Here is a 15748-nt window from a genome sequence, read left to right on the forward strand (position 1 = left end):
GCCCTTCGGCTTGAAGAACGCAGGGGCAACTTATCAAAGGTTGGTGAATCACATGTTTCGTTCACAAATAGGACGGAATGTGGAGGTTTATGTCGACGACATGCTTGTGAAGAGCATAGACGAGGGAAGCCATCTAGACGACCTACAGGAAACCTTTGAAACACTTCGGCGATATAAGATGAAGTTGAACCCAAGCAAGTGTGCATTCGGAGTATCGTCAGGAAAGTTTCTGGGGTTCATGGTCTCGCAAAGAGGAATTGAGGCAAATCCGGACAAGATCCAGGCTATATTGAACATGGAGCCACCGAAGAGTATCAAGGAAGTCCAATCTCTCACAGGACGAGTTGCCGCTTTGAATAGGTTTGTTTCGAAAGCCACAGATAAGTGTTTACCTTTCTTTAAAGTCCTCAGGAAGGCATTTGAGTGGACGGACGAATGCCAAAGGGCCTTCCAAGACCTGAAGAACTACCTCACAACTGCCCCATTATTAAGTCCATCCGTGCAAGGAGAAGAACTGTACCTATACTTAGCGGTGTCCCCACACGCCGTAAGTTCAGCTTTAATCAGAGAAGAGGGGAAAATACAAAAACCGGTGTACTACACTAGCCGGGCACTCAGAGGAGTGGAGGGAAGATATCCGCTCATGGAGAAATTGGCTTTTGCACTGATAACAGCCTCTAGGAAGTTAAGACATTACTTCCAAGTTCATATCATCAATGTCATGACGGACCACCCGCTTAAGAAGGCAATGAACAAGCTGGAAGCCGCAGGACGACTGATTCAGTGGGCAGTTGAACTTAGTGAATTCGACATTCGGTACCAACCGAGAAATGCAATAAAGGCTCAAGCTCTAGCAGATTTCATCGTAGAGTTCACCCCAAGTTACGAAGACCTGGGGGAAGGAGAGTACAACAAATGGGTCATCCATGTAGATGGATCGTCTACATTATACGCTGGAGGAATAGGAGTTGTCTTGCAGTCGCCAGAAGGGGACAAATTGAAATACAAGGCCCGTCTGCAATACCAGACTACTAACAATGAAGCGGAGTATGAAGCCCTTTTGAAAGGGTTGGAACTGGCTAAATCCGTAGAAGCAGACTCAATACTTGTCCTGAGAGACTCTCAATTGGTCATAGGCCAAGTCAATGGCACATGTGAAGCCAAGGAAGACAGAATGAAGAAATATTTAAAGAAGGTAGTACGCCTTGTGAAGAAATTCAAAAAAGCAGATTTTGTTCAAATCCCAAGGGAAGAGAATGTGAAAGCAGATACTCTGGCGAAGGAAGCATCTGCGAATGAGGCGATGGACGAAATGGATGATGTACACTACATGCCAAGTATAGACCTTCCAGAATTGATGCAGATAGGGGGAGAAGGAAATTGGATGACCCCAATAGTATCATACTTAAAGGATGGAAGTCTTCCAGAAGAGAAGGACAAAGCTAGGAAGCTCAGGGTCAAGTCAGCCAAGTATGTGCTTATGGACGAAGTGTTGTATAAGAGAGGTTTTTCCCAGCCTCTCCTAAGGTGTTTGGCTCCGGACGAGGCAAATTACATGTTGAGGGAGGTTCACGAAGGAGCATGCGGGAACCATTCGGGAGCCAGATCACTCGTTCATAAAGTCATCCGTAGCGGATTCTATTGGCCAACCATCCAAGCTGATGCTAAAGCATATGTCAAAGTATGTGATCAATGTCAACGCTTTAGCAACATTCCCAGACAGCCAGCAGAATATCTCACGCCAATGATGGCCCCTTGGCCTTTCGCACAATGGGGACTAGATATTTTGGGGCCCTTTCCGACTGGAACTCGGCAAATGAAGTTTCTGGTGGTGGGAATAGATTACTTCACAAAATGGGTGGAAGCCGAACCCTTAGCCAAAATTACGCAGCAGAATGTCAAGAACTTCGTCTGGAAGAACATTGTATGCAGATTCGGAGTACCTAGAGTACTAGTGTCTGACAATGGACGACAGTTTGACAACACACCCTTCAGGGAATTTTGTGAACAACTTGGAATGAAGAACCATTACTCCTCGCCCTCCCACCCACAGGCCAATGGCCAGGCAGAAGTAGCGAACCGATCCTTGCTGAAGATCATCAAGACTCGGCTCGAAGGGGCAAAGGGGATATGGCCGGATGAATTACCAGGTGTTTTATGGGCTTATAGAACGACAGCGAGAACTCCAACAGGAGAAACTCCTTTTAAACTAACCTACGGAAGCGAGGCAGTTATACCAGCAGAAGTACACATGACAAGCCACAGGATGAGGAAGTATCAAACTGAGGAAAATGAGGAACAGCTCCGTCTTAACCTTGACCTTATGGACGAGGTCAGGATGGATGCAGAACAAAGGACAGCAAGGTACAAAAATCTCATGGCAAGACAATATGATGCTATGGTGAAGCCTAGGCGTTTCAACATCGGAGATCTCGTCTTGAAGAGGGTTACCCTGGCAACAAGAAACCCGGCCTACGGGAAACTTGGCCCAAATTGGGAAGGACCTTATAGGATTATCAACTGCAAAAGGCAAGGATCCTACTATTTGGAAGCTTTGGATGGGCGGAGGCTGGAACACCCTTGGAATGTTGAGCACCTCAGGAAGTACCATCAATAAGTGCTGACTCTTCACCAGTGTCCTTGGACGAGATGTATGGACGAGAAGAAGTGTACTACTGTCAAGTGTTTTTAAGTATTTTAATAATCCCCTAGAAAGTGCATTAGTGTTTTCACTCTTGTGCTATTCATGGATGAGTTGGTTTGTATTTTTAATTCAATAAGGCACTAGCTAATGAGCATGTGCCATGCCTGTGGACGAATGTGTTACATAAGTTTGGATTTTCAAATATATATATATATATTGTTTTCAAATATATTACTGGAATCCTTATATGTTCATTCAGATTGATCCACAAAAAGAAAGTAATCATGGACGAATAAAATCCTTGGACGCAAGGATATATCGTCCACAAGTCTCCAAAGGAAAAATGAAAAGGTACGTCCGTCCAGAATATGGGACGAGGTGAAACCCAAGCTAAAAATAAAGCTAAGGTCCATCCGTCCAGAACATAGGACGAGATGAAACCAAAGCTAAAAATAAAGCTAAGGTCCATCCGTCCAGAACATAGGACGAGATGAAACCAAAGCTAAAGATAAAGCAAAGGTTCATCCGTCCAGAACATAGGACGAGATGATAACTAAGTTAAGGGCATACTCGTCTAGACCTCAAGACTAGATGAATTCCCAGAAGTGTTCGTTCGAGACATGGACGAACAAAGACTTCAAAACTAGCTTAACAATCCATTACATTGGACGAGAAATCGCTAAAAAGTCTAATCGTCAAGGACGACAAAAATGATCGTCCATAATTTTGGAATGACAAAAAATCTAACCAAAAGGAATCAATTTACTTTATCTTGGTGATGTAATAAAATTCACCCCCATGCCCAAGACGAGGTGAACTGAATTCCTAGATGGACGAACCACACTTCTGATATGAAAATAAAAATTCATACATAAAGCTGAAAACGTATATATTCAAACACAATGGAAGTAAAAATAGAAGTATTCATTTCTTTCATGAAATTCAAAGGGTGGACGACCAACGTCCAAAAACCCCTTTAGTTTTGAATGTATATAAAACTCGTCCATAATCCTGGACGAGATGATTGTACTTGCATGAGCTTTAAAAAAAAAAGAAGTAAAAAGCCCAAAACAACGGGCACTTCCATGAAAAGACAAATGAAAGTAAATTTTCAAAAAAATAGATTTCACTTGGGCAAGCTCGCCTTGGGGTCGTCCTGAGTAACTTCAGTGTTAGCATCGTCCATGATATTGACGTCCTCGGAACTCGTCTGCAACATGGAACTCTCTGTAGCAAGAGGAAGCTTGAAGGAGTTGAAGTCCAAATCAGGATATGCGTCTTTGGCATCAGCACGGAAGTCTTCATAACCAGCTGCATAATGACTGTCTAGACGATTCTTATACTCGTCAGACTTCTTAAAAGCAGCAATTGCTTCTTCACGTGCCTTCTCCAAGGACGAGGTAAGCTCTGCAACTTGTCCTTCTAGATGGACGATGCGGGTATCCTTCTCTAAGTTGTCAGCTTTGAGCTCCTCAACATCGTTCTTCAGCTTCGTCTCGCTTCCCAGCAGACTATTAAAGTCCTCGGTCAACCTAATGACCTCCCCCTTCTTGGATAAGACCTCATGGCTTAGCTCCTTAGCCTTATCCTTGGCTGTCTTGGCCTCTGTAGCAAGCTCCTTGGCCTGGCAAGTCGCTGTATAAAACTTTGACATGGCCTGCATTTGGACGAAAAGGAGTTAGACATTTCATTCAAAATTAAATGTTTACACACAAGGACGAGGAAGAAACTTACCTTGAAAAGGTCATGGATGCCAGAACGCTCAAACTCCTTCACTGACATGTTGTAACATTCGTTAACTTCATGTTCAGTGACGATCCCTTTGAACGTCCTCCATGCATAACCCTCGTCCAAAACCAAATTAGAGGGACGGTCAGAGGACTCAGACGAGCCAGGCTTGTGAGAAGTTTTGGGAGCAGGGGGAGGATCAGATTGGACAGGATGAACTATTTGGACGGGCTCCACGTCCACAGGTTCGTCCAAGTTCACTGTTGGTGGTACGAACTTAGGAACCTTGGGAAGGGAAGTCTTACTTGGCTTTTGCTTCTTGTGGCCACGACGACTGGGAAGGTCGTCCAGGTCCACATTGCTTGAGATTGGCTTGGACTTCCTCTTCCTAGCCTGGACGGAAGCCACTTTGGGAGTTGGGGCAGCAACATCCTCGTCCCCGCTAGCCACTGTTTTCTCTTTGTTTTCCCTCATCGTACTTATCCCTATGACGAGAAAAATTACTCAGAAAGATTAAAAAATAAAAAGAAAGGAAACTGAAATAATAGAATGTAATGGACGACACTTACTTCGACGAGTGACCTCCTCATGACTTAGGTTCTCAGCAGTAGGAACTGGACCAAGTCCCCAAGTTGCTAGACGACTAAGGGTAACTAAGTCGTGGAAAGTCCTTCCTGAAAAGGTGCGTACCGCTTCTGTACGATCCAAGGAGAACTTATCCAAGTGTGGACGAACAACAGCTGTATCACCAATAGAAAGGGTTAGACGAGTGACAGATAACATTTAAAAAAAAAAAAAAAAAGACAAACAGAATAAAATAGAAAGAAAAACATACCCTCAGGACGAAGGCGACCTAGAGGGCTGGTAAAAGGTGGGAAGAGGGGATTACCCACATCAGCTGGGTCCCCAGCCCAATTTCCAGAAATAATAAAATATTCTTTTTTCCAAAACCGGTCAGACGAACTACGGCCCTTTATTAAACTGTAATATGAACCCCTGGACGAGAACTGGTAAAAGCCAGCAGATTTTTTGATTTCTGAAGGCTTATAACAGTAAAGGAACTCGTCCACTGTAATTGGACGGTCCCCTTCCAATGCCTCACGCCATAATACTTGCATGGCTACAATCGTCCTCCAACCATTGGGATTGAGCTGGTTAGGCCCAATACCCAACCTTTGGAAGAGTTCTCTGCAGAAAGAGTTTAGGGGAAACCTAAGGCCAGCTAAAAGATAAGAAGCATATACCCCTAAGCCAGAGGAAGGGGTACAACACCACTCTCCAACCTTGGGTAGACGAGGGTTAAGCTCTTTAGGGATTTGATATCTATCTACAAGAGTTTTTAACTTAGCATCGTCTAAGGTGGATGCTACCTCTGGGGCACAACTATAGATTACATCTTCTTCGTCCTCTTCCTCGTCTTGAGGAGGACTAGATGGCTGTCTGGACGAACTAGCCTTAGATCCAGAAGCTGCCCTACGTCGTTGTTCCTGAAACTCCTCTAAAGGAATGCCAGGAACCCCAGACGAGTAATGCTCGTCTGAGGAATCACTACAGGACGAACTACTTACACTACCCTTACTCTCAGAGCCGTCCAGGTAGTCGTCTATCTCTCTCTCTAAACTAGAAGATGAGGACATGTTTGGAATGTAGAAGACTTAAAATGAGAGCCTAAAAAAAAAAAGAGAAGAAAAAAAGAAAAGAAAAGAGGAAATACCTGATGAAACTAGGACGAGAGCTAGACGAGAATCTTGGACGAATTGGCAGAAGAGAGAATGAGGAAAAAAGTGAGGGGCATGAAAGAGAATGTACTATTTATAGGCCCCAGCAACAGGGTCAACGAAACGACGTTCGCCACTCAGAGATAGACACGTGGCGATTCTTTTGGGAAACGAGATCGACACGACTGGCCAACCAACAGTTTCGCGACACGTGGCGTACGAAAAAGTGAAATTTGACCAAAATCACAACGATGTCCTGGACGACCCTTTGAACAAAGGGGCAACTGATAGAGAAGCGGAAAATAATCCATCTCCAGCTCGTCCAAATGGTTCGTCCAGAGCCTATAGCGCAGGTTGATCCAAGAGTCAACCCAGAAGAAGGAGAAACGTCCATTAAACAATAGCGCCACTCTATAAGTTAAGTCTCCCATGGATGACATGATCGTCCATGAAGGTCGTCCATGAGCAGCCATCAGATATCCTTGGACGACCAAACAGTCCTACACCGGATGGACGAAAGCGCAACACTTGAATAAGTTAACTCCCACTGGCGGTTATAGTTTTTATATCCGTTGAGGCAGTTAACTCCGGCGTTGTTGGATTCCACAAAACCTGGGGAGGTTATTGGACAAATAACCGCCCCGGGCTCCCTATATAAGGGACCGGTCTGAACCCGACAGAGGTAAGATTTTCTCTTAGACAAATTTCCAAAACACTTGGAACTTCTTTCTCAACGAGTCTAACTTCTCCATCGGAGGGGGTTCGACCGGTCATCTCCGGTCTCCTCTTTGATCGCGTTTTCTTCCTTGCAGGCCATTAACCATTTGAACAGCCCACCGAAGCCAGGCCATTCCACCTTACTGATTCGGAGTACTATCAGATACCAAAAACTAATAGTCAATATTTTTAATAATATTTATGATGTATGATTCGTGCATTTCAATATGAGTTAATAAGATTATAAGGATTTAATAGTATAATTAATCTGACCATAGGATACCTTAGTTTGGAACTGGCGGCTAGGCCATAGTAACAAATAATATATATGACAAAGTTTTGTGGGTTGGATTGGATTGTCAACTTTTTATTTTATATTTTATGGTGGGTTGAGTTTGGTGCGTGTCAGTAAATTCACAAATCCGCCTAACCCGACATGACTTACCTATATTTAATATATATTTAAAATATATATTATATAATTTTATTATTTAATATTTTGTTTATCAATTGGGTTGGGATAAAACTATATAATATCCCACGAACTTTGAAGTACTAATAAAATAATTTATGTTAGTTTGGTACTATGCTCAGGTTTATTAGGTTATAATTTTGCTTTTATTTGTTTGGTGTTGTTCTAAAACTCAATTAAAATTAAAAAAAGAAAATATCTAACCCATGAGTCCAACTCAATCCAGGAGAGTTGGGTTGGACCCTTGTAATGAGTTTGGATTGGGTTGGGTTGAATATTTTTCCAACTCGACTATGATGGAATAGATTATTTTTCTAAAAATTGTATTTGAAACCCGATTTCAAAACACAATATTGACGTGATTTGTGTTTGACTCTTTTTTGAAAACATGTTTTTAAGAAGAGAACCAGAAAAAAATGTGTGTGTTTGGCTCTTATTTTATAAACAAGTTTACCTATTAGTTTGAATGATTGATTGAGATTTGAAACAATAGATGGTGTGGACTTCACAACTTTTCTGTTTATTCACAAGATTGCCACTGAATTTAGTTCTCTGTTTTCAAAAAACATTGAAAATTTTGTTTCTTATTTTTTTGTTTTACATGAAAATTGGATTTGGTTTTATGAAAACTGGAAACGATTGCCCAACAACAATCGCACTACTAGGGGAGGTTGTATATTATGTTTCCGTAACTTGCGTCCTCTCCCTCACACAAGGGTGGATGCATATTATGGAAACATGATGGATTTTCTTCTAGTAGGGCCCACGATTTTTAGAAAACAAATTAAAAAAAAAAAAACATGTTGAAAACCATTTGACTGAATAGACTCTAGGATCTAACACAGGACTTAGGCTGTGTTTGTTTTGGGTGTAAATGATTTTCGAAAATGCTTTTCCGGAAAAATGGATGTTTGGCTGTTACTGAAAATTCGGTCAAACTGAAAATGTTTTCAGTTTGACCATAAAATAAGGCTGAGAGGGCGGAAAATAATTTCCGTTCTCATTTTCACTTCAAATCACTTTTGCCCCAGGAAAATAGAAGAGAGAGAGAGAGACAGACAGTAAGGAAGAGAGATTGCACTAGCACCCTAGCACCGGCGAAGGCGAGATTGATCCACATCCAAGAGCTCCGACGAACCTAGGAAACCCGAGCTCGTTCGTCGAGCAATGCCCAAAGAGAGAGAGAAAGAGTGAGAGAGCGAGAGAAGGAAGGACTCAGACGTGCAAATAGAGAGAGAGAGAGAGAGAGAGAGAGAGAGCGCCGTCAAACCCATTCCTCAGATCGCGAACCCATAAATCGTCAAACCCATTCGCCACTGATTGTTGCGAACCCAGAAATTGTCACACCATTCGTCAAACCCGAGATCGTCCCGTTGAATCGTCGATCAGCTTGCTCTGGGTCGATCGGGTTGATCTCGTCGTCGATCCGCTTGCTCTCTTTGATCTCTGATTTTCTTCTTGTTGTTGTGGTGGTATGGGTGGTTCTTGTTTTGTTGTTCTCTGATTTTGGGTTGATCTCTGATTTGATGATTTTTTTTTGTTGGGTATTGAGAATTTGGGTTTTGTTGGATTTGATGATATATTTGTTTAGAAGCTGAGAAAATGTGAGAAACATGATAAAAATGAGTTTTCTAGAGCATTTTCAAGAATACAACCAAATACTTGAAAATATTTTCATTTCCCAAAAATAGCATTTCCGGAAAATATTTTACGGGAACCAAACACAGCCTTAGTGTTAGTTTGGATTGTGTTGAAATGAAATTTCAGCACATTTGCATCTTTGTCAGTAGGTCTCGTGCACTATTCACGGGACCCACAAGTTGTCTAATTCAGCAAAATTTTCATTAAAACTAGGTCCCACGGTACTATTCACACATTTAAAAATTATTTTACTACAGTATTTTCAGTTTTAAGCAATAAGTGGTATCCTAATAGACCCCTTAGATTCTTTTTAGAGTTCTCATGATAATTCCACCATAAGCTTCTTAAATTATTATATATTTCAACTATTTAAAAATGAGTGATTGTGAATTTTACTATGTCATCAGTAAGTTAAATGGATACCAAAAATTGATAGTCAATATTTTTAAAAATATTTATGATGTATGATTCATGCATTTCAATATGAGTTAATAAGATTATAAGGATTTAATAGTATAATTAATCCGACCATAGGATACCTTAGTTTGGAACTGGCGGCTAGGCCATAGTAACAAATAATATATATGACAAAGTTTTGTGGGTTGGATTGGATTGTCAACTTTTTATTTTATATTTTATGGTGGGTTGAGTTTGGTGCGTGTCAGTAAATTCATAAATCCGTCTAACCTAACATGACTTACCTATATTTAATATATATTTAAAATATATATTATATAATTTTATTATTTAATATTTTGTTTATCAATTGGGTTGGGATAAAACTACATAATATCCCACTAACTTTGAAGTACTAATAAAATAATTTATGTTAGTTTGGTACTATGCTCAGGTTTATTATGTTATAATTTTGCTTTTATTTGTTTGGTGTTGTTCTAAAACTCAATTAAAATTAAAAAAAGAAAATATCTAACCCATGAGTCCAACCCAATCCAGGAGAGTTGGGTTGGACCCTTGTAATGAGTTTGGATTGGGTTGGGTTGAATTTTTTTCAACTCGACTATGATGGAATAGATTAAAAATACCTCTCAAACCGACCCATGCCATTCAACGATTTTAACAAATTGTGAAACAAGTTATGTTTTTTTTTTTTGGAAACTTGAAACAAGTTATGTTAAGTATATTTTTAAACTTTTTGGTTTTTTGGTTTGTTTAATTATTAATATGATAATTGGAGGGGGAGTGAACCCTGTGTATGACGAGAAAACCATCAAATGCCAGCTTAGACTTATTGTTATAATATAAGGTCATTTCACGTTTTCTAAATACAGGTACAATAGTATTTTATTTTAATGGCATTTTTTTTTTTGAGAAGATATTTTAATGGTATTATTTTTTTTTTGAGAAGATATTTTAATGTTAAGACTTAATGGCATACAACAAGCTCTAGCTTCCAAGCCTTCAACTTTCTTAGTTGAGTTAGAAAAGAAATTGCTTCTCGACCTGGACCTTGCCCTTGCCCAGGAAGAGGAGCTATGGGCCTTAAAATCTAGAGTTAATTGGATGGTTTTTGGGGATCGGAACACTTCCTTCTACCATCTCTCAGCCATTGTTAGAAGGAAAAGGAACCGCATCTCAGCCATAAAGAATAGTGTAGGGGATTGGTTTTTTGAAGAGGGTGCTATTATGGAGCATATTACCAAGAGTTTCATGGATCTTTACTCAACCTCCCAAGTTTGGTCTGATTGGCATACTTCTCCCACTACCCCTTGGCAACTCTCTCTCACAGAGAGTGAAAGAGATAATCTTGATGCTGAAGTTTCAGATGAGGAGATTAAGGCAGCCTTGTGGTCTCTTAAAGCCTTTAAAGCCCCGGGGCCGGATGGCTTGCATGCGGGATTCTTTCAACGGTTTTGGCTCATTGTTGGGGACTCGGTGAAGGTTGAGGTTAAAAAGGTGTTTATAGATAAAAAGGTCCCGAGATATTTAAACAAGACTCATATAGCGCTTATTCCTAAAGTCCAAGGGCCTGAAACTTTAGGGAACTATAGGCCTATTAGTTTGTGTAACACGGTCTACAAGATTATTACAAAGATTATTGTGGCAAGGTTAAGGCCAATTTTGGGGGAGCTCATTTCGCCGTTTCAAACAGCTTTTGTGCCTGGAAGGAGGGGAACGGATAATGCCATCATTGTGCAAGAGTTGATCCACACGATTAGCAAGAAGAATGGGAGAGTGGGCTACATGGCGATCAAAATAGACCTTGAGAAAGCTTATGATAAGCTTGAATGGAGTTTTATAAAGGATGTTCTTGAGAAAGCAAATCTTCCAAAAAATTTGATTCAAATTATTATGAGTTGTGTGTCGACAGTATCTTCTTCGGTTCTCTTTAATGGGGGTTGTTTGGAAGAGTTTTGCCCATCAAGGGGTATTAGACAAGGAGATCCCCTTTCTCCTTATCTTTTTATTCTTTGTATGGACTACTTAGGGCAGCTGATCCAAGAGAAGTGTGAGGAGAAAATTTGGACTCCGATCAAAGCATCTAGAGGTGGACCGGCCTTTTCTCACCTCTTTTTTGCTGATGACCTTGTGTTGTTTGCTAAAGCTGATCACACTAATTGTTCAGCTATTCGAGATGTTTTGGATGAGTTTTGTGATATTTCTGGACAAACTATTAGTGATTCCAAGTCTAGAGTTTACTTTTCTCCCAATGTGGATCGTGATACAAAGGAATCCCTCAGTGATATCCTTGGTTTTCAATCCACCTTAACAATTGGGAAATATCTTGGTATCCCCATTAAAGTTCCGGGCTCCTCGACTCGGGATTTCAATTTTGTTGTGGATAGGATGAAACAAAAGTTGGCGGGGTGGAAGGCTAGTTTGCTCTCTCAAGCGGGAAGGGCAGTGCTTGTTCAGTCATCTTTGTCAACAATTCCTAATTATGTGATGCAATGCACACATCTTCCAGCTAAGGTGTTGGACAGTATAGACCGGGTGAATAGGAATTTCCTATGGGGGTCTACTGAATCCTCTAGGAAGATGCATTGGATAGGTTGGGAAAAGGTCACTAAACCAAAGGAGGAAGGTGGTTTGGGTCTCCAAACAACTAAGGGTAGAAATACAAGTTTGCTTGCAAAGCTGAATTGGAGGTTTCAGACGGAGGGGGATTCCTTATGGGCCAAAGTAATCAAAAGCAAGTATTGCTCCCAGCAGAGACTGAGGTCAAGGAGCAGTGACAAGCTTCCTTGCTCTCAAGTTTGGGCTGGAATGAGGAAGGCTAAAACTATTTTTCAAAATGGAACAAGGTGGTTTCCTGGAAGGGAGAGTAATTTGAATTTTTGGTTTGACTCTTGGACAAGTCTAGGTCCTCTAAGGCAGGTGATTCAAGGGCCTTTGCCTTTGGAAAGTGAGAAGCTGAAGATTAGAGATGTTGTTGATGATTCAGGGTGGAATTGGGATCTAATCCCTTTTGATCTCCCTTTGAATTATAAGAAAGAGATACAAGCAATTCCTTTCGCCCTAACTACTAGAAGTCAAGACAGATTGGTTTGGGTGGGGGCCAAACATGGAGATTTTGATCTTCACAGTGCTTACAGAATTGCAGAGAATTTGGGAGCTGGTGAGCCTTTCCATGGGAAGTGGGTTTGGGATTTAAAAACTCTTCCTAAAATCCAGTTTTTCCTTTGGAAGTGCTGCCACAATAGTATCGGGGTTAGAGAGCGCTTAGTTGCTAGAGGCATTGGCACGGATGCCACCTGCCCTTTATGTCAAACTGGTGTTGAAACAATCTCTCATGCTCTTCGAGATTGTCCCACTCTCAAGGATTTGTGGATTCAGCTGGGTATTTCAGTTAGCAATGGGTCTTTCTTTGTGCAAAACTTTCATTCTTGGCTACCTTCTAACTGTGCAAATGATAAGGCAGATCTTTGTTCCCCCATTCCTTGGAAAATTGTGTTTCCTTTTGCTGTTTGGACAATCTGGAGTCATAGAAATCAGGTTGTGTTCAACAACAAAACTCCCAATTCTTCTTTAGCCAAAGATATAATCCATAGAGCCACGGAGTTCTTTTATTGTGCTTACTTCCCAAAAATAGCATCTCAATTGATAGCCAAACAGATCCGTTGGGAGAAACCTGGGCGTGGGTGGGTTAAGTTGAACACGGATGGGTCTTCCCTTGGAAATCCGGGGCTAGCAGGAGGTGGAGGCCTTATTCGTGATGAAGAAGGTGCTTGGGTTGTGGGTTTTGCTAGGAATATAGGAATTTCTTCTAGTTTCATAGCAGAGCTTTGGGCCTTAAGGGATGGGTTGATGATCTGTGTTAATAGGAATTTTAATGCTGTTGAAGTTGAAGTGGATGCTAGAGCTGTAATTGATGTTCTCTCTGCTTCAAATTGCACTAATAGTCTGGCTGCCCCCTTGGTTGATGACTGCAAGCATTTGGCTACTCAGATCCACCAAATCTGCTTTAAGCACTGTTTTCGGGAAGCTAATCGAAGTGCAGACAAGTTGGCTAGGATGGGAGCTGCTCAGGATAGTCAGTTTAAGTTCTTCCCCTGTCCGCCTGTGGACTTAGTCAATGTTTTCAATTCTGATTTGAATGGTTTGTCCTCAACCAGGATATGTATTGACTCTGTTTTTGTTCCTTAGTTCTTAATGCAATCGTATTTTACCAAAAAAAAAAAAAAGTTATTATTATTATTAGATTATTTATTATTTTGAAGCAAGACCAAGATAGGCAAAACTGCGAGTGTCCTTGAAGACGAAATAGAAAAGCAAACTCTGTATGCGTGCGTTACACCTAATACCGCAGATGATTTCGTGGCGCCACCTAGAATGGAGACGAGCAAATCTAAAAACACCTCAGCACCCACCGAATATTCCAATTTTATTTCTCACACAAGAGAGATGGAATACGATGCCACCCACCCACCCAAGCAAAATATCACATGCACGTTTTTTATTTTTGGACCCAATTCAATTCTAATCACTATACACCCTGCATATTTCTTTTTTCTTTTTTTACTATTTTTACACTTCTTTTCCTAATTATTACTAAGAGTCACTTCACTCTCTCTCTATATATAAAATAAGCAAATGTACATTTCCCTTTAATAATAAATTAGTCAGTAATTCACGCAATGCACAAGAAACTTTAATAAAATATTTAAAAAAATGATTTTCTCTTTCTTTTATTTAGTACATAAATATGAATTTTGATATTATGATAGTTATTAATATACGTTAATTATAATTTTCTCTGTGTATAAAATATTAAATACAAAATTTGATCATTATAATAGTTATTAATGAGCATTTATTTTGAGAATGTTTTATATGAAACTACTATAAATATAATTATGATAATTAATATTAGGTTTTTAATAAATAAAAAGTTAAATTTTGATACAGTTCTTTATATGCTATATCTTAAGTTTTTCAAAAAATTTAAACATGTATTTGCATTGATTAATGTAGTAACATGTTAAATTTAATTGTCACTGAAAGAGATAGTTTGACATGCAATGTATTGATTAATGCAATAACATGATTAAATTCAATTAGAGAATTTAAGTTGTAGCATGTCCGAACTTAAAGTTTTTATATCATGTATATGGAGTATATTAAAGTCGAAGACAATTAGGATCAAAATTATTTTATAATTGTTGTCAAACTTTATGCGTCACATGTCCAATTTAATTTTCTCAATTTGAGTGACAAGTGACCTATTCACAATAATTAGCACAAAAGCCACGATGGCTATATCACTCACTTAGGTAAAGATCACCACATTATCAATACTATTAAATTCTTCTATGTGTAAGTAAAAGTCAAAATCTAGAATATGATTTTATGAACATGAGTGCTATAAATGTGAAATAAATAGTGTTGGCATGCATCATTTGTAATACAGAGGTTGTGCTTAAATTAAATAGTAATAGAGACTACCAATAAAAATAATTGAGAAAGTTTAGAATACAACTCTTGTCACAAATTTTGTCAAAATTATGACATGGTCAATTGTGAATGATGGAGAAAAAATGGCAGATTCATGTGAAAGTAATTATCCACCACTTATAGATAGCTACTTTCGTAAGTTATAGCGAAAATAATTAGGTCAAAGAAATAAAGAGAAAAGTAAAGGAAAATGTTAAAGGTATTACAAATAGCTTAAAAACTGATTGACAATGAATGTGATCTATGCACTTTAACCATGTAATAAACAAATATTTGATTTTTAAATTTTTTTTAATAATGGTTGGCACATTGGTTTTGTAAGCTTTATATAGTAAAATTTATAATATCCGATCAATTTTACAATATTACAAAAATAACTTATCATCTCACACACACATGGGCTCACTACAATGTAAAATTAATTTTTTTTAATACTAATTTAAGAATGTTGTGTCTTTATTGAGTAGAACTAACAATTTTTTTTAGAGAAAATTTTAACCTATGACATAGTTCCAGTAGGACTAACAAATTGTTGTGAATATATATATATATATATATATATAATTATTAATTAGTGGGCTTTAACTTTTCTTTTTTGGGTAAAACAAACACAGGCAAAAAAAAAAAGAATAAATGAGGTTCTAACATAAATGTGGGCTATAACAACTTATTGTGTGACATTTGTTTGTATGTTTTATATAGTAAAATTAATAGTATCCTATAGTTAAAAAAGGGTTAAAAAAAATTAGGTAGAAAAGAAAAGAGAGACTAAGAAATAGGGTTGGCAACATGATGTGAGAGTGTGACCAACCGGGGCATGATGAGCGTGGGCGTTAAGTTGGGAGAATGAGATCCATCCAATACCATGACCAATAGAGGTGCAATAGATACTACTACTATATATAAAAAGGGAAG

General features: G+C 39.2%; 1 protein-coding gene across 1 annotated transcript; it reads right to left on the bottom strand.

Annotated features, from left to right (window-relative positions):
* Positions 1 to 3769: 3769 nt before the first annotated feature.
* On the bottom strand, positions 3770 to 4487 carry LOC126709895 (uncharacterized). Its single transcript, XM_050410261.1, has 2 exons — positions 4379 to 4487; positions 3770 to 4301 (listed from the first exon to the last, which is right to left on the bottom strand). Exons 1-2 carry the CDS (start codon positions 4424 to 4426, stop codon positions 3771 to 3773), a joined length of 579 nt encoding a protein of 192 aa, XP_050266218.1. The 5' UTR covers positions 4427 to 4487; the 3' UTR covers position 3770.
* Positions 4488 to 15748: the final 11261 nt, after the last annotated feature.

This window comes from Quercus robur, chromosome 12 (assembly GCF_932294415.1).
Source record: "Quercus robur chromosome 12, dhQueRobu3.1, whole genome shotgun sequence".
Lineage (NCBI taxonomy): Eukaryota > Viridiplantae > Streptophyta > Magnoliopsida > Fagales > Fagaceae > Quercus > Quercus robur.